The 22,059-nt window shown below is 55.2% G+C and overlaps 8 protein-coding genes across 8 annotated transcripts; 2 read left to right on the top strand and 6 right to left on the bottom strand.

Moving 5' to 3' along the window:
- Positions 1-739: 739 nt before the first annotated feature.
- On the bottom strand, positions 740-1,984 carry ACO1O0_002603 (concanavalin A-like lectin/glucanase domain-containing protein; the record flags this gene model as incomplete). Its single annotated transcript, XM_083192069.1, has 2 exons — positions 740-1,747; positions 1,937-1,984. The coding sequence occupies 2 exons, from the start codon at positions 1,982-1,984 to the stop codon at positions 740-742; spliced, it is 1,056 nt and encodes a 351-aa protein (XP_083053283.1).
- A 470-nt stretch (positions 1,985-2,454) lies between these two features.
- ACO1O0_002602 (uncharacterized protein) lies at positions 2,455-2,769 on the bottom strand (the record flags this gene model as incomplete). The annotated part of the gene is made up of 1 exon (XM_083192068.1): positions 2,455-2,769. The coding sequence occupies one exon, from the start codon at positions 2,767-2,769 to the stop codon at positions 2,455-2,457; it is 315 nt and encodes a 104-aa protein (XP_083053282.1).
- Positions 2,770-5,305: 2,536 nt separating this feature from the next.
- YSA1 (NUDIX hydrolase domain-like protein) lies at positions 5,306-6,027 on the top strand (the record flags this gene model as incomplete). Its single annotated transcript, XM_083192067.1, is given in 3 exon segments — positions 5,306-5,347; positions 5,361-5,434; positions 5,484-6,027. 3 exon segments carry the CDS (start codon positions 5,306-5,308, stop codon positions 6,025-6,027), a joined length of 660 nt encoding a protein of 219 aa, XP_083053281.1.
- A 63-nt stretch (positions 6,028-6,090) lies between these two features.
- On the bottom strand, positions 6,091-6,975 carry ACO1O0_002600 (uncharacterized protein; the record flags this gene model as incomplete). Its single annotated transcript, XM_083192066.1, has 2 exons — positions 6,091-6,822; positions 6,880-6,975. 2 exons carry the CDS (start codon positions 6,973-6,975, stop codon positions 6,091-6,093), a joined length of 828 nt encoding a protein of 275 aa, XP_083053280.1.
- Positions 6,976-7,420: 445 nt separating this feature from the next.
- On the bottom strand, positions 7,421-8,502 carry ACO1O0_002599 (uncharacterized protein; the record flags this gene model as incomplete). Its single annotated transcript, XM_083192065.1, has 2 exons — positions 7,421-8,200; positions 8,257-8,502. 2 exons carry the CDS (start codon positions 8,500-8,502, stop codon positions 7,421-7,423), a joined length of 1,026 nt encoding a protein of 341 aa, XP_083053279.1.
- A 1,038-nt stretch (positions 8,503-9,540) lies between these two features.
- Positions 9,541-10,650, bottom strand: AQY1 (Aquaporin-1; the record flags this gene model as incomplete). The annotated part of the gene is made up of 2 exons (XM_083192064.1): positions 9,541-10,266; positions 10,333-10,650. The coding sequence occupies 2 exons, from the start codon at positions 10,648-10,650 to the stop codon at positions 9,541-9,543; spliced, it is 1,044 nt and encodes a 347-aa protein (XP_083053278.1).
- A 2,983-nt stretch (positions 10,651-13,633) lies between these two features.
- cys2 (Alpha/Beta hydrolase protein) lies at positions 13,634-16,529 on the top strand (the record flags this gene model as incomplete). The annotated part of the gene is made up of 5 exons (XM_083192063.1): positions 13,634-13,769; positions 13,828-13,915; positions 13,975-14,327; positions 14,387-14,570; positions 15,080-16,529. The coding sequence occupies 5 exons, from the start codon at positions 13,634-13,636 to the stop codon at positions 16,527-16,529; spliced, it is 2,211 nt and encodes a 736-aa protein (XP_083053277.1).
- A 4,448-nt stretch (positions 16,530-20,977) lies between these two features.
- Positions 20,978-21,758, bottom strand: ISY1 (Isy1-like splicing factor; the record flags this gene model as incomplete). The annotated part of the gene is made up of 2 exons (XM_083192062.1): positions 20,978-21,706; positions 21,756-21,758. The coding sequence occupies 2 exons, from the start codon at positions 21,756-21,758 to the stop codon at positions 20,978-20,980; spliced, it is 732 nt and encodes a 243-aa protein (XP_083053276.1).
- Between the last annotated feature and the right edge of the window lie 301 nt (positions 21,759-22,059).

Below are 22,059 nucleotides of genomic sequence, written 5' to 3'. Positions count from 1 at the left end.
CTATCGACATTCCAACACCCATTCTCCCCAATATGGCTCGGGCAAGTGGGCACCATTAGGAGCAACAACTGTTTACTCGGCAAATTGGTCAAAATGAAATGCAAAGGCTGACCGGGCTCGCTCCGTGTACTTATCGATCGACCAAAAGGTCAGACTCTAGTAGTTTGGCCACGGGAATCCTCAGAGGTCTGTGGGACGCGATGTACATACTGTCGATGAGATCAGCTATGTTTGGTATCCAATTAGTACTTGATTTCCAACAGGGCTGGAGAAAGACTGCAGAACATATGAGCCGAGTCCCTGACAAAATCCCAATACGGATTATCTATATTAAGATTATATTGATATTTGGGCATTGGTTTATTATTCATATTGAACATTCTGCTCTCTCCTTACAGGTAACCTGGCTGTCGATATTGAACTCTTAACATATATCCCCCTGAGTACTCCTAACACCTGTCTGTAAGGCAGAGCTCTCTAGGTAGTTCGCAGCAATCCAAACACAACTCGTAAAAGTTAACAAGAAAGAGTCATACAGGCCTGCTTTTTCCCAAATTCACCTACTCACTTGTAGCCAATACTATTCAGAACGTCTTGATAACTACGGATAGAGAAGGCTAAGATGGGAGAATGAGCAATATTTCAACGTTTGCCTAATGTGCGGCCATATATCCCTCTGTTAATATACACCCATACATATACATACTCCCATGCAAACCCTGACCCGCGTGACGCTGACCTACAGCATCCTCGGCGCTCCAGGCTCACTCGACTCGTCAATGCTACACACGTTCTGGCATGACGCCTCGTCCGTCACGCCGTACGCAATCTCAATCCACTGAATATGCTGGTACGCGGCGCCTCCCTCGTCCATCATGCCCGTCCAGTCCTTCCCGTCGCTCCACGCATTGAGCAGGATGCGGCTAGGCTGCGTCGGTGCCTGGAACTCCTGTGAGTGCAGCTCCTGGCTGTCGACGCTCCACGTCGTGCGCCCGGGTGTCCAGTCCAGTCGGTGGTCCGACCACTCGGTCCAGGGGACGGGCAGGGTGATCTGGTGCGACGCGCCGTCGACGGTGGTCCCGTCCTCGAGGTACGATGGCTGGTTGGTGTAGTGCACGGCGTCGGTCGCGTCGCGCGTCAGCACCTCAATGTCCGACTCCTGCACGTCCTTGAGCTGCTCCGCCCCCCGGTACGTGAAGATGGAGGTGCACGCGCCCGACGAACCGTGCGTGCGGGCGCGCATCCGCATAGATGCGTGGTCCACCTCCTCCATGGACTCGAACTCGGCCGACGTCTGGAAGTCGGCGGCGACGCGGGCAGTGCGCATGGTCAGGTATGTCTCGGTCTGACCATCCGGGTCCGACTCGATGTAAAGGTTGTTATACGAGTTAACGTTCATGAACTCCTCCCCGGAGTTGTTCCACCTCTGTGGGCCCCAGAACTGGGCAAACTCGGACTCCCAGTTGAAGAAGTCGCTGGTGAAGGGAGCATCGGTGTTCTCTTGGCGAGTGCCAGGGATAGGAGGGGCCTCGGCGACGGCGTATTGGGACAGGGAGCGGAAGTCCCAGAAGCCGTGGTTGGCGTAGTAGGTTGGGTACGAGCCACCGATGAGGTAGCAGTCGCACTCCTGGGCCAGCGTCGGCGCGGCGGCCGCGACAAGGGCCAGGATGGCTTTCTCGGTAGTGATCATAGTGATGGCTCTGCTGGGTTGTCTTGCAATAAAGGTGCCGGTCTCGTCATGGGGGAACTGTCATCTTATAGGCGGCCCGCACGACTACGCGGGATTCTCACCTTAGTGCCAGAGAGGAATGTGGGCTGATACTCGTTTTTTCCTTCTCTGTGATGTCCTAAGTGCCGTGAACAATAAGCCGGAGGCGATGATCCGAAGGGTATTCGAGGCTCTAGCCTGAAGGATGAGACGAGCTGGGCGTTTTACCGGTGAGACAAAAGGCAGAGTAGAACCAATAGATGGAGCAGAGCCCATGGCGGTGGAATGGCTGGAAGGATTCTGCGGCTTACATGTTGCCTTCCTAGATGAGGGGGTTGTGCGGTTTGCCAGGATTGAAGTTAACGTTGCGTCCTCCCTCAATTTCCAAACTGTGCCATAAAAGAATAGGGCCATTTTCAGCCATATTGAACATCTTATTCAGTCCTCGGAATATTTATGCAACCCTGCCATATGCAACCTTATTCAGTTCATCAGGAGGCATATGACGATCGAGGGAGATAGCAGCTGGATGAGATGCGCAAGTTTTTGGAGAACTGTAACGACTGTATTGATTTAAAGAAATCAGATTTGTACAAGTATTCTTCCTAGTTCCATATTCTCGACATTCTAACCGACCAGTCAAAATACAACTCTAGCAGAGTCCAACTTTTTATCCCAAGATGGATACTGATGGTCTGTTAGTCCTATTACCCTCTCTGATGAGCAGAATATCTGGAAACCCACATCTAGTAAACCTTGTAGCTGCGGATCTTGCGGGCGGACATCTTGTGGGTGCCGTCGCCGTTGCGGTAGCTGACCTTGCCCTTGCAGTTCTTCTTGGTGTAGAGCTCAAAGGTGTCGGCATAGAAGCTGTCGGTGAACTTGGCCTTGTTGACCTTCTTTCCGGCGGTGTCAATGTCGAAGTTGACGCAGCCCGAGTTGGTGGTGCCGTGGGTGGAGATGTGTCCGGGGCCGGCGAAGTAGACGGTGAGGCCCCAGGCGTTGGCCGTGGCGGCGAAGAAGAGGGGGAGGACAACGGCGGTGACGGTGGGGAGCTGCATTTTGAATGATTTGTGTGGGTTGTTGAGGAAGTTGGTGAAGAGTGCTGTGGGTGTGTTGTGTATGTGTTGTATGTGTATTGTATGTGTGTTGTGTTGGAGTGAAGGCTGATGAGGATGAGAATATGAACAACCAGAGAGGAGTCGAGGTCTTTTATACCCGATTCAAGACAATCTGATACACGAGCAACACAATGAGTTGATGATCATTGCTGTGGTTGTTGCTATAATTCGAAAATCACACATCTAAGGCATCTTTTGCGTTGGAGTGTGCCTGGGCTGAGGTGGAGTGACGATCTCCAACGCCCTGGGTGCTCAGCTACTTACAACGGCTGCCCCTGACCCCTGGGCACCAATCAGGCATTCCTATAATCCAGGCTGAGGTATGGGTAAGAAAGATTGCACCCTGGAATTACTTGTACGCTGTTTTCCTTCTCACGGTGTCGTGAATTATTCTCCGCAAACCCCCAGCTGATTCTAATAAGGCCGTCCATCTGAATGAAATACCTACAACACACCAGTCTTTGAAACTTTTAAGATCATTCTTTCGTGGCAGACGCTCCAAATACAGTGCAGATATTGATATCTCAGTTGGCCCACTGGATTATATCACAGAAGATATTCGTGCAAGCAATCATCGTGATGGTAGTAATACGGCTGAAGCTATTCCACCGGTCCGGACATGCTGCGTTTCACGTCTCTCAGGCACGTCAAACGAACATGCAGATCATTCCTTCAAGAGTTTTTGCGCCCATCTTGGCGGTCTGCGTATTTTGCCCTGCCCCAGATCTATGGGTTCGAAATACACCCTGGAGGATTTAACGGCTGCAGCAACGCTAACATGCAAGGCATTCGATGTCCTGATTGGGAAATCCTGCCCAACTCGTATAATGCCGTATAGCTCCAACCGGCATTTTTTGTGAGTCTTCTTATTTCACTGCGCCCCAATCTTACACTTGCCCAAAAAGTTCATTTCTATGGCCATATCAACGAGAATTTCAAAAGGTTAACTGTCCAATTCATCGCCAGCATTGGCCGTGCCTTGCTTGGCATAGGGCTGATCAAGTCGCGCACCGAACTACAACGAGCAGACGATAATCTTATGGAATAAGGATTCTTCCCGTTCAAATAATCAGCTTCGAATAAGGTCACCTGCAGTCGCTCGCCGGCCAATGGTGATTTTGATGGGCAGTATGTTGTGGCACAGCCGCAATTGAGGGAGAGCTGGGGAACCCGAGCCACGCGATATGGACAGAAAAAGAAACAGATCGGCGGCAGATCCTCAAGATGCGCTTCGTACAATATACGATGTCCATACAATTGCCGTCGTCGAATCATCTCCAGGAGGCCCCATGCAAGGAACCAAGCCATAATACGTGCGCTGGCTCGTCGGCGTGGCATTCCAGTCCATCGGAAACACCCGTTGCTGGATCGCTGCCCCTTGACAAGGCTGACCAGCTGGGGATTGTGGAGTCTGGGGAGCCTCTTTGGGCAAGATTCAAGACTGGGGGGACTCTATGGTTGGCTACGGGCAGACTGCATTCTATTTTTAAGTGCCAGCGCCCTCTTGGGTAAATATCAGTGCACATGAGTTTGAGTATTACCCGATCCCTTATGGTAGTAATGGCTGGGCGGTGTCTCGAAGACTGTAATATGTTATTGGACAAGATAGCCCTAGATCATTGTGCGCACATACAAGTACCTGTTTAATAATCATTGCAATGCTCGGAATGCTACTAGCTGTGAAATTGAGGTGCGTGCAGTCGAAATAGAACAAGAGCCCCCAGCTTGAGTCTGTCCCGGGCTAGATGGGATAAGGCTCCTCTCCAGGGAAATTTTCTAAAATCTCTCTGGTCAAGGCGACCATTACATGCAGTTGAACAATCGGGGCGGACTCCGCGTTTACATGTAAGCTTCGATAAAGGCCGCGCCAACCATTCCCCACAGCCACAGATGCAGAGCTATTCACCCCGGTCTTAAATCTGACCCCTGAAACAGGTACGGGCACTGAGAGACTGTGAACAGTTCTACCTGCGATATTCAGTTAGTATACAAACTTACCGAGGAATACGGAAGATCGGACTTCGCTTTCAAAACCCTTTAAACAGCCTGATCCAGACATCAAGCCTTGTGATGGATCATCCATTTTCCTATGGTACTCCCTACGTAGGAAGTATATAGGGTGATATACGGAGTAGAGTGCTTGATTTTCACTGATAACAAGAAATACACAAAACTGGTATTTAGATACAGAGGATACTATAATAAGCACCCTGACATACCTAGAGGGATCAAACAGAGATGTGCCTTTGAGCCCATCGCTGCATCCAGTGGATGACTGTGTTGAAGGCAGTTTGAAGGTGCAGGAGCCGAACTGGTTGTTGGTGGAGCTGGGCCTTCGAGTTGGGCGCATTCGTGCCCCGCCCCCACTCCATCAAGAAGTCCCCGCCCCTACTTCGTCTTGTCACGACTCGCGACTCACGACTCATCAATTCTCCCCTCGAGCATCACGTCATAAAGCGTTGACCGGCGCGCCAACATGTCCATCTCAGACGCCAAAGTGCTCTCCAAAGGGCCACTGGTATGAATCCTAGAATCGCAATGTAGTTTCCGCTCTAGTTGACCTCGCCCAGTCCGACGAGGAAGCCAAATGGGCAAAGCTCGTCAAGTACGCCTCGCAAGACACACAACCCCTTGACCCATGGCTGACTCTCCAGAATCACATACCGTGACCCCAAGGGCACAGCCCGCATATGGGAGTCCGGCGAGCGCCTCACCCGCCCCAAGGGCTGTGACATTGACGCCGTCGGCATCCTTGCCATCCTCGACAACCCCACCACAGGCCGTCGCGAGCTCCTGCTGCAGAAACAGTACCGCCCGCCGCTGGACAAGGTCGTCGTGGAGGTCCCCGCGGGGCTCGTCGACAAGGGCGAGACAGCCGAGCAGGCCGCCGTGCGCGAGCTGCGCGAGGAGACGGGCTACGTCGGCGTAGTCACCGAGACGAGCCCCATCATATACAACGACCCGGGCTTCTGCAACACCAATCTCCGCATGGTGCACGTCTCCATCGACATGTCCCTCCCCGAGAACAAGCACCCACAGCCGCAGCTTGAGGAGAATGAGTTCATCGAAGTCTTCACCGTGCCGCTGGACGATCTGTGGGACGAGTGCAAGAAGCTGGAGAGCGAGGGGTACGCCATTGACGCCAGGGTGGGGACGTTTGCCGAGGGCATCCTGATAGCGAAGCAGCTGAAGCTATAAGGGCATGGGTCTTCTTTCCGTTCCAAAGGAATAATAAAGTAGAGTATCAGCAATATAAATGCTTCAAATCTTCTTCTCGCGGCGGAGTCCCTCCCACAAGGCCACCGCGCCCAGTGCCTTGGCATCTCTCGCGCCCTCCCTCCACAGATCCTTCATGGGGACAACCTTGAGCGTGATCTTCTCCCCGTGGGACCTCAGACCCGTGAGGCGGCCACTCCACTCCTTCAGCTGCTCCCTCGGTATGCGTCGCTCGTAACTGTAGATGGTGATGTACTCGTCGCACCCGCCCGCGCTGGGGAACATGGCCCACGGCAGCCCCTCCTCCTCCGGATCTGCGTCCTCCGGCGCCGCCGCCAGCTCGCTCAGGCACGTGAGTTCGTCCTCGCCAATCGTGATGCCCAGCTCCTCCTCCATCTCTTTGGCGGCCGCGCCCTTGAAGCTGCCCGCGTCATCCACCATGCCCGCCGGCAGCTCCACGAAGCCCAGGCTCCCCGCGGGGATGCGCGGCTGCACCGTCAGCACCACGTAGCGCTCGTCCGAGCCGGGGGGCGCGTCGTCGGGGATGAGCATGACGAGCATGGCAACGCTGGGGCCGCGCAGCAGGGCGGCGGCCGGGAGAGACTCGCCGGTGGTGTTGGTGACGCTGGCGACGAGCTTGAGGAAGCCGATGCGGTTGCCGCCGAAAAGGTCGAAGGACTGGACGGTGACGGATCGAAGCGCGTAGGCGTCGTCGTGGAAGGGATGGGATGCTTCGGTCTGTAGACGTGTGGCCTTGGTCAACGCGTCGATCCAGTTCTAATCATCGTATAAGTATGAGCAGCCAGCTGGATCGATCGTGGAGGCATGGATTACGTTGAAGGGTCGGAAAGCGAGGAGCTGGTCCTCGGTCAAGCCCTCGGGTAGGGAGACGGGCACATTGTGGTGCGGGAGATTGAATGTTCGAGACATTGCTGCGGTATGTGAGGAACGAAGATAGTTGAACCGGCTAGGGCGACACGCTAATCTTGGGCGATAGGCGTATCCGAGTGCTTCTCTGGCTACTCGCATTGCTGGAGGTTGACATGGGCAGAGTCACGCAGTGGGAGCAGAGCTGCGACGGAGCTACAACAAGCTGTGATCAATGGGAATGCCAGCCCCACACCATGACATCAACTGCAGAAGGGCCTAACTTAGAACTAAGACTGGTTGAACATGAATAATAATCAAGAAATAGAAGGCATATCATTAGAAACCTAGTTTCTAGAGGATCCTACTACCTGCCGCTCAATCACTAGCAATCACTTGCATTCGTACATCGTCCTCATTTATTCAACCCTACCCTGAAGCCATATTGAGAATTGCCAACCCGCGATCAGTTCGATAACAAGAGAGAAACAAACGCTATTTTTGAGCATCATACCGCCCAGTAAATGTCTATCTTGACCTTTTCCACCTGATTTGTCCAGCCAGGGAACCTGGCCTTGCCCCAGATTGTGACCACATCCCCCAGCTTCAGGCTCCTCACAAACTCTCCCGTCGCCGAGGCCTTACCGCGACCCTCGTTTTCGTCAAGCTTCTTCGCCTCCTCCGAAGCGGGGTCAACGTTATCGTCCCATGACCACGTAACAACATTGTACTGCCACTGTCTGTTTGCCGTCTTATTCCTCTGGATTGTGTACTTGTCATGTGAAAGTAAGGGGTGATTATACTCATACTTGCTCACGTCCTCGCCGCTGGGCTGTTGAATGGTTGGCTGGACAGGCCGAAGACCACATAGAGGAAGAGACGGCTCGGGTGATTTGGGGGAATTGTAGCGGAGGTCGCTTGTGCAGTGCGGCTCGCCTACTTGTGTTAGGGCAGAGAGACCAATCCATTTAGAAGGGGACTCACAAGTCTGCTCCCTGTCGAATCTTTCCAAGCCGGCCTCGAACCAGGTCCACGAGCCAGCATACTGTTTATCTCCCCGGTTCCGGTCACCTCCCCAGCCTTGGTCTCTGCTCTTGACCGTGAAGACGACTTTGCGAACGGGATGGGTCAGCTCCGGGGTTGGGTACTTGGCCAGGCTTTTGAAGAGGCTTGGGTCCAGCTCCGTCTTGAGTGGGCGGGGAATTGATTCATTCGTGTCATAGGCTAGCTCCTCGGCCAAATTCTTCCTATCATCAATGGTTGTGAGGCCAACGGGGATGGAGCGTAGCTGTAGTCAGTCAGCTGATTGTTCACCAGGCCATCGCCACTACTTTCGCTACGCACCAGAAATTTGTTTTCCTTCTTTCCGGTCCCTGTGATACGGAGGGGGTTTTTGTGTTCCTCCATGTAGTCGATTTGGTTAGTCGAGTGAGCCCAGTACCCTGCATGGTCGAATATGACATCGACGATATCCGGGGGCAGTCGTTTCGAGCGGCAAAGTATAGTGCGCACCACGAAAATGTCGATGGGACTGGGATCATATGCGCCGCCTGTCCCCTTAGGCCCTTCTGAGGAGTTTCCCAGGAACATATTGCTCAGTCGCTCCGCTATCGTAGCGGGTGAGATTGCCATGGGGGATGTATGAAAGTTAAGGGTGAAGAGTATGCGTGTTAGATGAGCGAGAAGAACCAAAGACAGGATACTTGAGCAGTTCAGGTTGATCGGGGCTGTGATAAAGAGGCAACGGTATAAAGGTGGGAGGTAGGTCGCATTGATCAAGGGCTGATGGTGACGACACCTGTTTGGGGTTGCGTCAGATCCACGAGGCACCTTCCACATTGTTCCTAACTGCTTCACTGCCAGTGCTGCCACAGACAGTGCCACAGTGCCACAGTGCCACCCCGCAGCGAATCCCCAAGGCCCGGCCGGAAGCCCCGCCCGAGCTGTCCCCCACTTTCCAGGCTGCAGCCTGCTCTACCGGTGGCGAGTGTCTGGTGTCATAATGGAACCCCCTCCCCCCTTTAAACCCATATCCGTCGGTAAGATGCATATTGCCCGGTGTGACCTGATGACTTCCGAATTAGGATTCACAGTTCCTGATTCCTCACCTGTCTCTGCTCGCTGAGTTCGCACCAAATGTAATGTAACGCCATCATGCGAGACTGGTATAGCTGAGTTCGATGCCGCCAGCTAGCTGCGAATCATCCGAGCACACCTATCGACCATGGCTCGAGTGGCAGGTCTTGGCTGTACACTAGTTAGATTGTCGTCTCCCGAGAAAAACTACGAGCCCCCGGTCCAATTGATATATTTGTTCGATCATCTGAAGAAAGTGTAATTACTATAGCCTGCTTCTCCCGAGTACATGTATACGCTACTTTCCGCGGCCTAAAAGCCTTGTAATCCCGGCTGGGATCAGTCTGTCGAGTAGGTACTCACTAAGTAATCATATATCAACTTCCCTCCCCCCTTCACACTACCGAGATGTCTCTAATTAACATGACTATTTGGGAGGTTGATGCCTTCACATCCCCGCCACTTTATTCCACTAATGGCTAAGCCGTCTCCAGAGTGGTTTGGCACGGGGGCCTTTGTCCCCTACTCCACGTTCTCGACACCGCTTTTTCCTCACACTATGGCGGCTGACGACCCAGCTGCAGCAGAATGGTTAGACTCGGTCCTCGTATGGCCACCGCCGCTGCTGTATTGGTTGTTGCTGCTGCTGTTCCCGCCGTAATTGGCGAAGTTGGTGGCGTAAGCGTTGGTGTTGTTCCCGGGCGGCGGGTTCCCCGGGAAGTACTTGTCGGCGCGGTTGACGTCGGCATCCGTGGGTGCCTGGGCCTCCTTGTTGGCCAGGTCAATGTGTGGCGCGTCCTGGCCCGGGTTGGCCGTCTGGTACTCGAGCCACTTGAGGATCGTGTAGCAACCCCACGCCACGAGGGATCCCATGAAGGGCCCGAGCCAGAAGATCCAGTGGTATCCGGGGAAGGAGGTTATCACGTCCGGGCCGAAGGAGCGGGCCGGGTTGATGGACGTGCCGGTGTAGTTGGTGCCGCAGATGTGGGCGATGAAGGCGGCGGTGCCGATGCCGATGGGTGCGAGGTACGTGGCGCGGTGCTTCTCGACGGCCAGGAAGTAGATGGTCAGGACAAGCTGGGCAGTTAAGAACATCTCCAGGAACAGGCCGCGAACGATGCTCACACCGTCGGAGAGCTTGTTGCCGACGGTGAGGGGACCGGGAATGAGTCCGTCGGCGACGGCAGCTGCAGCAATGGCAGCCACTATCTGGGTCGCAAGGACAAAAGCTGCTCGAACCGGTTTAACGGCACCGACAAGTAGGAGACCGAGAGTCACCTGAGTGCCGTTGTTAGTCCATACCTAGACATAGACTGGGATCGGTAGACTGGGGAAAGGACTCACAGCTGGGTTGAACATGCCACCTGTGACTCGGTAGAAAATCCAGACATTGATACCGAGAGAGGCTCCGAAAGAGAAGGCAACCATGAGCAGACTAAATGGCATCAGAGGGGCATCGGGATTTCCGGGGGAGTTTTGGTTGAGAGCCGTCTGGGTGCCGATATAAGCCAGCAGGAGGAACATGAACGTTCCGCAGAATTCACCGACGATGACAACGAGTAGGTTCCGGGCTGGGTCTGGGAATACATGGGGCCGGCTCCCTGCCCTGGTATCAGGGTTATCCCGAGTGGTGAAGATGGAGCGAAATCCTGGGAGGGTCATGCTGGGCAATGTCGTTCAGGTGTCGACAACCCAGGGTTTAGAACTTCAGAGTTCAGAACTTCAGAGCAAGTAAGGACGCACGCACACGCACTCACTCACAGATGAGGACTATTATATCTAATTCGGGCCTGTCGGGCCCGCTGGTCTTTGTCCGATTTATATAGACACCGATCCCTCCAGTCTCATTTTATAAGCTCGACGCTACTCCATGGACGTCACCGGGGGTTCATCAAGGGATCTACGAAGCGGACTCCCTATCAGGGTCACAAACAGCTAGCTGCTCCTGGCGGTGGCCTACCAGGCCATCATGCAAGTTTCATCCTGGAGCTAGCAGCATGCCCTTGACCCAAGCTCTTCGCTCTTTTAGGAAATCGAGTTGCTCTCTTCACACCCATGGTAGCATACGGCGGCACACCTGGAGCTTGAGGAGCTGGTCCAATTCGCCAGGTACCATCTCACCCCCCCGGCAGACGTGGGTGAAAGTTTGGGCTGATGGAAGCCACCGCGTACCTTTAGAGAGTTCCGAGGAATGTGAATCGAGCACTTGGGACCTCCAGGACGTTACCGCTTCATCAACGTTGCGCCAATGGCCTTTGTCCATTCCAAACCTTATCAGTACCCCAACCGTATGCAGGCAAACGGCATCATTTTGCGTGGAAGAAGCTTTGGAGCTATACAGGAAAAAGCAAACTGAAGCAGAAGACCCGGTTCGTATTCAAATTCCAAAGGCTGGTTAGTAGCAACCTGCATGGCCGTGGAAATGGGATCTGAGTCGAGTGCACCATCCTCGGGGCCTGCCGGTTCGTGCCGTCGAGGTCTTTGCAGCGCGAGTAAATGTAACAGTTGTCTGAGAAAACTCGTCCTATCGCAATTCAAATATACCCGGCAAGTCTCTTTGAACTGAACTAGGATGTACGCAGTCCCCGTCTTGGGGGACACTCAAGCTACTCCACTCTGCCAGCCTTTGCAGACACCTTGCATCGCCCAGGCACCAATTGGCTCAAGCCTCTCCCATCTCACCCCATCGTTTTGAGTTGTGCCGCAGGTCTAGTACCTTCGACCGCGAAGCCCTGAATCAGAAGCGAGGGGAACTACGACTTGACCAGGCTTCTGGATAGGAGGGCTCCGCATGTGACTGCCTGCCCGATGTCGGTTTGTCGAAAGGGAACTAGTTAGAGGAGACATCCTAGTATTTGAACCCTGCATCCCATTTAGGTATTGCAGAAACAAGCTGAGACAACAGTGCCATTCCAGCGAAACTGGTTTCACCATCACCCCATGGGGCAAGACCCCTAGAGCCGATCACCAGCAGCTGTGGGAACCGCCCCAGTGTTGAGGAGACACTCAACGGCCGTGGCGTTTATGGGAAGGACTATTATATCGTCGTCGTGGAATGAGGAAACGACGTGGACTGGGCTCAGTCCCCGAGAGTTGGGCTATTGACGAGCTTGCGGCCGTCTCGGCCGAGCAGCAAGTCTCACCGTACTGGCGTTGTATTTCCCGACTCAAGAACTTCGTAGTGCAGCACTGATTTAGAATAGTTCATGCGCGCCATCATGTCGGCACGACGGCCGAGGAGAAGCTCAATGTGATCGACGGCCCAGGTTTTGTGCAGCGCAGTTTGGCCGGCCAGTAGCATCGTTGATGCCGGCACTGTGGTCAAGGAGCATCAAAGCTATTTTGGTGTTGCTGGATACGGCAAAGCTGGATACAACGTCAACGAGTGATCGACTCCCCCTCTTGCCTGATCCTGTGAACGGGATATGTGTCGACCGCCAAGGGTCCTGGGTCGGCGCCATTTTCGAGAAGTAGGCTTCGAAGAGCAATGTTTCCATTCTGTGCAATTATCCGGGCGCAAAGATTGGGATTAACTCTTCTTGGAAGAAGATCTCGGCGATAATGGCAGGGATGCGGCGGTGGTAGAGGTGCAAGATGCAGGTGTAATGGCGGGAACGGCTTCGTGAGTAAGAAGGCCTGGTTTTGGATCATCTCACAGTGGCCATTTAACTAGTGCTGATACATTCGGAGGCAAGGGGTCTCGACGAGCCGTCAATGTCGTGGCAACGCGATGGTCAGTGCCGTCGCTGGGTAGTATTAGTCTGTCGATCTCAGTCAAGTCTCTGATGGCGGCCCGCCTCAATGCTATGTTGTCGCGTTGGTTTTTGATGGCCTTTGCGGCTTGGGGTAAGGAGCTTGGGCTGCCTCTGGAGACCCTATGCGGTGAGCAACATATGGGCAATGCCCTCTAATCCATTTCCCTCATAATTAAATGCTACGCTCAAGCGTGGCAATGGTGTTGAGGTGGTAACATGGTCTTGCCACGGTATTGAAGCGGTCAATTTCATGTTCACCGTCGTAGTAGCAGGTGATGATGATGATGATGACTACCCGTAGGTAGTGCTATCAGCCCATTGGGTGGCCGGTGAAGGTGCGTGGCGAGTGTTTATTGGATGCTGTGTCCATGTACCTATCGAATGTCTCGAAGGTCACTACGTGAATTGTGGTTATAAGAGCAAGACCCCATGGTGATCTGACTCGTTGCTGAATAGGCAGTGATGTAGATGACTCTACTACTGCTATAATACTACTACTACTATGTACTATTAGTACGAAAACGCACAGATAGTATTTTGATTAGTGTGCGAAAAATGATCCAAATCCAACGACCATTGCGTCTACGAAGCATCCGTACAGGGCTACGGTAACTCGTGGAGAATCTCACTCCAACTCCTTACCCTTTCGGTCACCTCTAACCGCCTTATCAACGCATTTTCAGATCTCGCAAACAGATAAGCCAGAGTCGCACGAATCATGTCCATGTACGTACGTAGTCGCATGAACCGGGCATCCATGCACGTACGTACGAGCAGAATAGTATAAAGACCCCAGAATGTTACGATCAATTGGAACATCCCAACTCCTCAATTGAACCGTTCTGACCCGACTCCTCAACTCCCTAGCTATCGCCTCATCGCCATCCGCCATGTTTCTCCAGACGTATTTGCTCGCTCTCGCAGGTGCTGCTTCAGCACTTGCCATGACCCATTGCCCGGTCGCTGATGTCTCTGCCATTGCGCACTCGGGGAAACCAGTTGGGAAGGAGGTTGAGCATGATGACAGTGAGTGCGGGGGGAACGCTGCATCCAGGCCATGAGCATATACCTAACATCCGCTCAGTGACCCTGTACGTAACAGGCAGGAAGTCCGACACGGCCGTCTTATACCTGACAGATGTTTTCGGCATCCAGCTGGACGAGAACAAGCTGTACGAGAATTTGCCTCTGAACCATCACCGAGCACATCATGAATCTAACAATGCCAAAGGCTGGCTGATAGTTTTGGCCGCGCTGGCTACCTCACCGTCGCCCCGGATATGTTCAATGGGACGCCCGCGCCTGAGGACCTCAACAGCATGCCAACCTTCAACCTGACCGAGTTCATGAACAGCCACAGCCCGGCCATCATCGACCCGATGCTCGCGTCGACAATGAGGTACATGCGCGAGAAGCTGGGAGTGAAGAAGATCGTGTCGACGGGCTACTGCTACGGCGGGCGCTATGCGTTCCGCGTGCTCGGGGAGGGCATGGGCGCGGATGCTGGCTTCGCGGCCCACCCGAGTCTGTTGGAGGACGTCGAGATCGAAGCCATCACTGGCCCCATATCTGTGGCTGCTGCAGGTGAGTGCTCTAAACAGATGAGATCAACGAGAGACTTTTGATGCTGATGAGCTGCGCAGAGGTGGATGAGATGATGCCCCCGGAGCGTCGGCGTGTGATTGAGGAGCTGCTCCAGAAGTCCAGCCAGACATACTCGGTCGCGCTATACAGCGGCACAGAGCATGGCTTTGGCGTCCGAGCCAATGTTTCGGATCCGCCGCAGAGATTCGGCAAGGAGGAGGCATTCTTCCAGGCAGTGAGATGGTTTGACACTTGGGCATGAGCTACTCGTAGTTCATGTTTTAGAGAACCTGGGAGGCAGGCACCGAGAAGCCCAAGGCGCTGCAGCCACCGTGCTTGCCATGTTTGGAGAGTGGGACCGGGTATAAAGCGGGAACAGTTGACGCTAAACCACTCTGGGGTCTCGGCACGTGAAATGTCGCAATCGCCGCCGAGCCGTCTTAGAAATCGGCTTTCACTCATCATGGACAATTCAACGTCCACGAGCCCCGGGGGCTCATAATGAACACTCAACTTTATAAAATCCCTTGAAATCCGTATCCCTTCATTTTCAGTGCATCCCCAGCCGCTTTTAGGCGCGAAATACACATGTGAGGAGACATGAGGGCCTCTCGCAAACCTTTGGCCGCTACCCTGCGGCAACTCCAGACCTCCACATCAAACTTCCCGTCGTCAACATCACGGATCGCCTGCTCTCGCCTCATATCTTCAAACCCCCAGCCGCGCACTCCCACCCTCAACCATGGCTCTAGGACAATCCACTCTGCACCTCCGCGCAAGTCGTCCTCCAATCCTGCCCTGGCCTTCCCCTGCCTCGATGCCCTCGAGACTCGCTCCGCAAAGTTAGAGGCAGACTCCACCGCCAACACAACACACAGCGACCTTAACGGGCCCCCTGAGCCTTCCTATACAGCCGGCGCCACCCTCCACTACCACTGCAAGGAACCCTTTCTGCTCGACTGGGGCGGCATCCTCCCCGAGTTCAACATCGCCTACGAGACCTGGGGCACCCTCAACGCCGACAAGTCCAACGCCATTCTCCTCCACACCGGCCTTTCCGCTTCCTCTCACGCCCACTCCACCAAGGCCAACCCCAAGCCCGGCTGGTGGGAAAAGTTCATCGGCCCCGGCAAGCCCCTGGACACGGACCGCTTCTTCGTCGTCTGCACCAACGTCATCGGCGGCTGCTATGGGTCCACGGGCCCTCAGTCCATCGACCCGGCCAATGGCGAGCAGTATGCCACCCGATTCCCCATCCTCACCATGGACGACATGGTCCGCGCCCAGTTCCGCCTGCTCGACAACATGGGCATCGACCGCCTATACGCCAGCGTCGGCTCCAGCATGGGCGGAATGCAGTCCCTCGCTGCCGGCGTGCTCTTCCCGGACCGCGTCCGCCGCATCGTCTCCATCAGCGGCTGCGCGCGCAGCCACCCCTACAGCATCGCCATGCGCCATACCCAGCGCCAGGTCCTCATGATGGACCCCAACTGGAACCGCGGCTTCTACTATGGCCGCGTCCCGCCCCACGCGGGCATGAAGCTCGCCCGCGAGATCGCCACCGTCACCTACCGCTCCGGGCCGGAGTGGGAGCAGCGTTTCGGCCGCCGGCGCGCAGACCCGGCCAAGCCTCCCGCCTTGTGCCCGGACTTCCTCATCGAAACCTACCTCGACCACGCCGGCGAGAAGTGGTGCCTGACCTACGACCCCAACAGCCTGCTCTACGTTAGCAAGGCCATGGACCTCTTCGATCTGGGCATCGAGAACCAGCGCGCCACTGCCGTGCGCCGCGCGCTCCGGAAGGAGCAGCTCCAATCCGAAGATGGCTCCGCCTCCACCACGGGTACCGATCCCCAATGCAGCCTCACGCTCCCCGCGCAGCCGTACCAGGAGCAACCCGGGTCCAAGGTCGACACGTCGGAGCCGACGTCACCGGGCTCATCGCGGCCCCCCGAGGATCTTGTTGAGGGCCTGGCGCCGCTGCGCGACACCCCCACTCTCGTCATGGGCGTGGCGAGCGACATCCTCTTCCCTGCGTGGCAGCAGCGGGAGATTGCCGAGGCGCTCCGGCTGGGCGGGAACCGCAACGTGACGCACATGGAGCTGAGCGAGGAGATGAGTCTATTTGGACATGATACCTTTTTGCTGGACCTTAAGCACGTGGGCGGTAACCTACGCATGTTCCTGAATGAGGGCATGTGAGCATGGGATAAACTGCTTGGACTGGGGACTGTTTGATGGCGTTTTGGATGTCATGGTAGAGGTTGACGAGCGATCATGAAGAGAGACATAGCGAAGACAATGTTTTGGATTTCAACAAAACATAAGCGTGCCATTAGTTGCGGGGATACCCGTGGGAGGAATATGTAAAAAGGCCATGTACCACATTGACCACAAATAAATTACCAGGAAAATACAACCACTCCTTCGCTACCCAGGAAAACCGACATCCCATGAGCATTGTCAAATCAGGGGTATCCAGCGCATTAAGGAGATTAATATATATGAAAGATCGTTGATCGTTTAAATAAATCCGGGCGAAAATTCGCTCGTCGTAGGAGACTTGATGCTCCCATTTGGTGTTCCACTCGCAGAGAGCGGTACGGTAACTGGTGGGGGCCTCGGAGGTGCCTTCGTGGCTTCGACACGGATGGGGCTTTCCGGCCCATTTCCTATTCGCATACCAAATTCGCTCAGGACGGGGGAGATCAGCGGCTTATCAGGCCGTGGTGCAGGTGGATCGGGAGTTGTGAAGTCAAAAGCTTTAGCAAAGTTCTCGGACATGGACTCCTCGAGTGAAGAGAAAGTCGGGCTGGGCAGTCGGGGAGGGCCGAGCGACGGAGCTGCCGATGTCTTTGCAGCTGGAGCAATGAGCTCATGGTCGAGGAAGGAAGGCTTAGAGGCCACGGGCGATAAGGGCGCTGGAACAGCGGACATGTGCTTGTCTGACCGAGTTGCCCAGCCAGGTCGCGTCGTGGCGGCTTCGCTATCCCGCGGTGGACGCGGCGGAGGAGCGCCATTCCCGTGAGGGACAGGGGCAATAGGTGCTGGTCCCGTCCCCGGCCGACGACCTCTTGGTAGACCCTTGGTAGTCAGGAAGCTGCCTTCAATAGGCTGCCTGCCTCTAAGGGAGCTCTGTGACCGACGATCGGGGTTCAGTGCCGGCGGTGGTGCTCCCTCAAATCTTTCCGGGGATCGGCCGCGCTGAGATCCATGCGAACTAGGGCGACGGCCCCGAGGTAATCCTTTGGTTACTGGGAAATCACCCCCGATGGGCTGCTTAGAGCGGAGGGGACTCTGGGATCGGCGGTCTGGGTTCACTGTGGGCGGGGGTGCCTCATCGAATCGTTCTGACTGGCCGCCTTGAGAACTTTGAGAGGAGCGGATAGTCGCCCGGTCAGTCACAGGGGGAGGAGCTCGTAGGGCGGTGGGCGTATCGGGACACCGTGTGTCAGAATCAACCCGGGGTCGAGCAGGCTTGGGGAAGGAGTCGAGTGATGGCGCGGCGTTGTGGCCTCGACGGGCGTCATTTTCCGCTGAGTTAATCGAGGGCCAAGGGATCGAGGCAGAGTCGGGTTGACCAGCACGGCTCCCTTGGTCCGCTTTCTCACCACAATCCATAGCGTCGGCCGTCATCGGTTCGCTCATCCCACGCTCCCGAGCACTCTTTTTTTCCACTGCCGGTGAGCTACCCCGCCTTCCGTCCGGAAAGATGTCCTGTTGTCCAATAGTTGTAGGTGAGATAGGCATATCTGCAGGCATTGGCGTCGAGGCATCAATAATGGGGCCTCCGAAGTTGAAAGCCGAGAAGTTCCCCTCGAAGCCCTCTGTCTGTCGCCTCTTCTTAATCTCAGCCTTTTCCTGCTCTGTCCTTTCGCGAAGCTGTCTTCTTGTAACTCCCTCATCAACTTGCTTGTTGAAGCTGCGTCGCCTAGGCGAATGGAAAGTCATGGTGTCGCGCCTTGCCTGCATAGTGCGCGTAACCGGCGTTTCCAGCCGGTCCTCGCTCACTGCAGGGCTTGGTAGACCGTTGTGGTCGGCCGTGTTAACTCGCCGAAGAGAGCTAGGGGCGGGTCCTTTGGAGAGTCTTGGGTCGGTGTTCACTCGAGTCAACCCTTGCTCCACGCTCTTTACCGAAGGAGGCGGAGATGGGCATCCGTTTGGCCCAACAAAGCCCTCGCCTTTGTTGCTAATACTACCACCCTTTTCAGAGTGCCCAATATCAAAGTTGTCTTGGCTCAGAGGGCTCTTGAAAGCGGATCCTCCTGCAGATGTATGGGGCCGCATGCTCGAGATATCCATGCCAAACTGTACATCGAGTGGGCTAAGCACGTCCTTCTTCATAGACCCTGCGGTTCCAGGTCTTGCGAGAGCCGCGATTTGCGAGGCGTCGGCTCCAAGCAGATGTAATGGAGGGCCAATTGGTCCAGATATATTTGGTCGCCCGCCTTTGAGATGGGAGCTGGAGGCGGATTGGCGTAGACTGGCAATGCTGGGCCTTCGCGGTGAGGGAGGCGCAAGATCAACCATTGACGACGTTGCTGCGGAATTGGCGAACGGGGCGCGGAAGAGCATGGTGCTGCGAATCGAATTGCTTGTTCCTGGTCGTGATGGAGGGCGCTGGGGACGTGGGAGGGTGTGACCGAAAGACTGGTCGGACCCCAAGCTGTCTTGGGCACCCTTCTTCCATCGTTTTGCTGACTTCTCGGCTTCCTGTTGCTTCTCCCTACAACGAGTTAGTAGATGCTGGATGCGCGGGTACGCTCTGGATGCTCACTGCAACTTCTTCTTGTCACCTCCAAAACGCAGACCAAAAAAAGAAACCATGTTGACAGTCAATAGGCCGAAGCCTAGGAAGCGCCAAACTTGCCCCCTTGATGAAGATGTGCCTCCGTTGGCAGGGAGTTCGCGTCAGTTGCCAGAAGGTAGAGTGAGCGACCCAATCCAACGTCGGTAGACTCAATGTCCACAATGGCCCGTCTCGTGTCGAAATCAAACGCTGTCGCAGAAAGGATCTCGTAGGTACGGAGACGCAATGGAAGGAGTAGCAGGAAACAAAATGGCTAAATCGGCATGACTTCGTCGCGTTGGGACTTTCAGGGGAGGGGAGTTCGTTGGCGGGCGATGGCGGGTTCGCGGGGCTGTTGGCGACGAGCAGGGGATAGATGTGTGTTGCAGCAGCTGCTGTTGCAGGCAGGGTCCCGAAAACTTGAGTGTTGATCCTGATCTTGGGAGCCCCGAAATAATGCGGAAAAGAGCGGACGTGTCGGTTGGACACTAACTAGAATCGCCAATGAGAAGCAAAACGAGTGAAGCTAGCAACGAGAGAAAGACAATATGAAAAGAATCGTAGTCGGGAGGAAGGATGGACCAAACAAGACCGGGAAGGGGCTTCCGATAAGGACCAAGTGGAAGCGCCCAGGGGTGTTCTTTCAGGAGCATGACCACTGGGCAACCGCCATATGATGAGCCATTCCCAACGCCACCCAACGGCGAAAGCGCCAAGACCTGCAAGACGAGCAGCGCAATTTGGCGCTCGAGCCAACCGCCGAACCACTAAAGGGCGGGATTCTGAAGAACCCTGAACCTCGATCTGGGGGATTGAAGATGACGATCTGCGCCTTGCAGTCGTTTCACCTCCACCCAGCCAATCCCCTACGGCCGGCTCGAGTCCAGACCCCAAACTGTGATCAGTTACCACATAGCACAGGAATCAGATGATTACTACTTCGTACGTAGATCTATGGTTGCATTCATTGCTTAAACTACCTTCGGAATGTCTCTTCATACGAAGGTTAATCCATCCGTGCTTACTTCGTAGTCGCAGCCAAGTCTCAACCACAGCCTAAACCAGCGCAACAAGCATCATGCCTAAGGAGGATGACATCGTAGCCAGGGGGGCAGCGCGAGCACGAGTCGATCTTCTGTGGCGCTGACATGCAGAACGTCCCTCCCTACGCCATGTCACCCCACGATGCACGTATGGACTCTGCTTCAGGGAATTGAGGCAGAATAACGGCTACGAGCGGAAGCATGCCGCATTGCGTAGGTGCCACATGAAGCCGAGTATCCCCGCGAGAGCAACCTCGTTAGATGTGCTATCCGTAGGAGCTCCTTCACTTTCTTCGCCCCCATGTTTCTGCATTGCAAATTCATGACTTTCTATTCACTCGGGTGATCGTGGAAGCCTACCCAGTCCTACCAGTTCACTATCATGATACCCTAAACTCCTTGACCCGTTAACCAATGTCTGTTTTTGCCAGCCAGATAACTCCTAATTTCAGTGATATGCCGTCAACCTCCTGACAATGCACAGGCACCGATCCGCCCCCACAGCCGAGGCTGGTAGCGGTGCCTTCAAGTTCTCGACGCAAGGACCACGCAGACCAGCTTTCCGGGCCCGTAAGTGGTTGCGACTGGCGCCGAATGCCATGATATTCGCAAAACGCCATGTTGGCGCTTCCAGAATCGAGCTGGGCACAGGCAACCTTAAAGATGCTGGCCCGTGCTCCTCGGGTTCGTTGGGCATCTTGGGCTGTGGCCTGGCCTAAGACACGCCTATCCCATCCGGCGTGGTGGTGCTTAGTGCACGGCAAGAGCTTCACGGCACCCTTGGTCGAAATAAATCGCAGTCTTTGACCGCTAACCTGTCAAAGCTGGTCCAGCAGTTTTCGTCTCCTCCTCTCAATCAGCTCTTCCTGGACCTCCTCCAAAGTCGGCAGCTCCCATGCCATGCCATCGCCCGCATCTCCTGGTAGCGATACCCACCCTTCAGGAGCCTCGTGATCTCCGGTCTCGAGTAGGTGGGCCACCGCTTGCCGCTCCTTTTCGGCCTCGTACTTTAGGAGAGCATCATCCTCCTCGTCCGGGGCGTAGCCGTAGTATGCCGCGTCAACCAGCTTTCGCAGATCTTTGCTTTCTTCCAACGGCTTGTCCTCGTGTTTCGCCCTCGCTGCATCAAACAGCTCCTTGACACCAGGCAACTCCTTCGCCCTGCCAAAGTATTTGTACCCCTTCCCACCGCCTGGAATCTCACGACCCTGCTCATCGTACATTTTTCCACCACCCCGCATGTAGTTCGGACCGCCGAGGTTTCGTATCTGGACCTCCCACATGTGCTTCTCGCGCATGAGCTTGTTGATCTCGTCATTGAGGTCGCGGATCTGGTAGTCGCTGAGGGCCAGATCCTGGATGCGCGTCATCTTGCGCGAGATCTCCTTGACGACCTGACCGCGCCATTTCTCAGCCGCGGGTATCTGGTCGACCTCGGTGATCATTTTAGGGCGGCGGGTGCGGCCGGCGTCGACGATGCCCAAGTCCGCTGCTTGCGCTTCACGGAAGCGAAAGAGCATGGACTGGGCCTTTTCTGAGTTACGCGCCTGGACATGTCAGCACCGGGCTCGAAACGCGAGGGGAGAGTGCGAGTACCATTTTTGCGGTTGTTCAAGGGTAACTCGGACAACGTTGTAGCTGTGCTCTACCACAAGGCGTTGAGGAGACTTAGGTCGAGTACGTGGTTGTCGCATCCAAAGATTTCAGCCTCGCGTGGAATTGAAGCGCCACGGAGAGCTCAGAGTCACCAGCCACATACCCGCCCCACTCTGCGGTGACTATGACCCACACTTCAGCCGCCAGGTCTGTGCACGCGTTAAGCGCGTCTCCCCAACGTCACTTCATCTTCACCACCAAAACTCCAAACCTCCAGCACTGCTGGCCGGCCGCCCACCAGCTG

The sequence above is a fragment of the Amphichorda felina genome, assembly GCF_050947745.1.
Source record: "Amphichorda felina strain 45539 chromosome Unknown scaffold_2, whole genome shotgun sequence".
NCBI lineage: Eukaryota > Fungi > Ascomycota > Sordariomycetes > Hypocreales > Bionectriaceae > Amphichorda > Amphichorda felina.
Note: the sequence above shows the minus strand (reverse complement) of the source record. Positions and strands in the feature narration are given on the sequence as shown.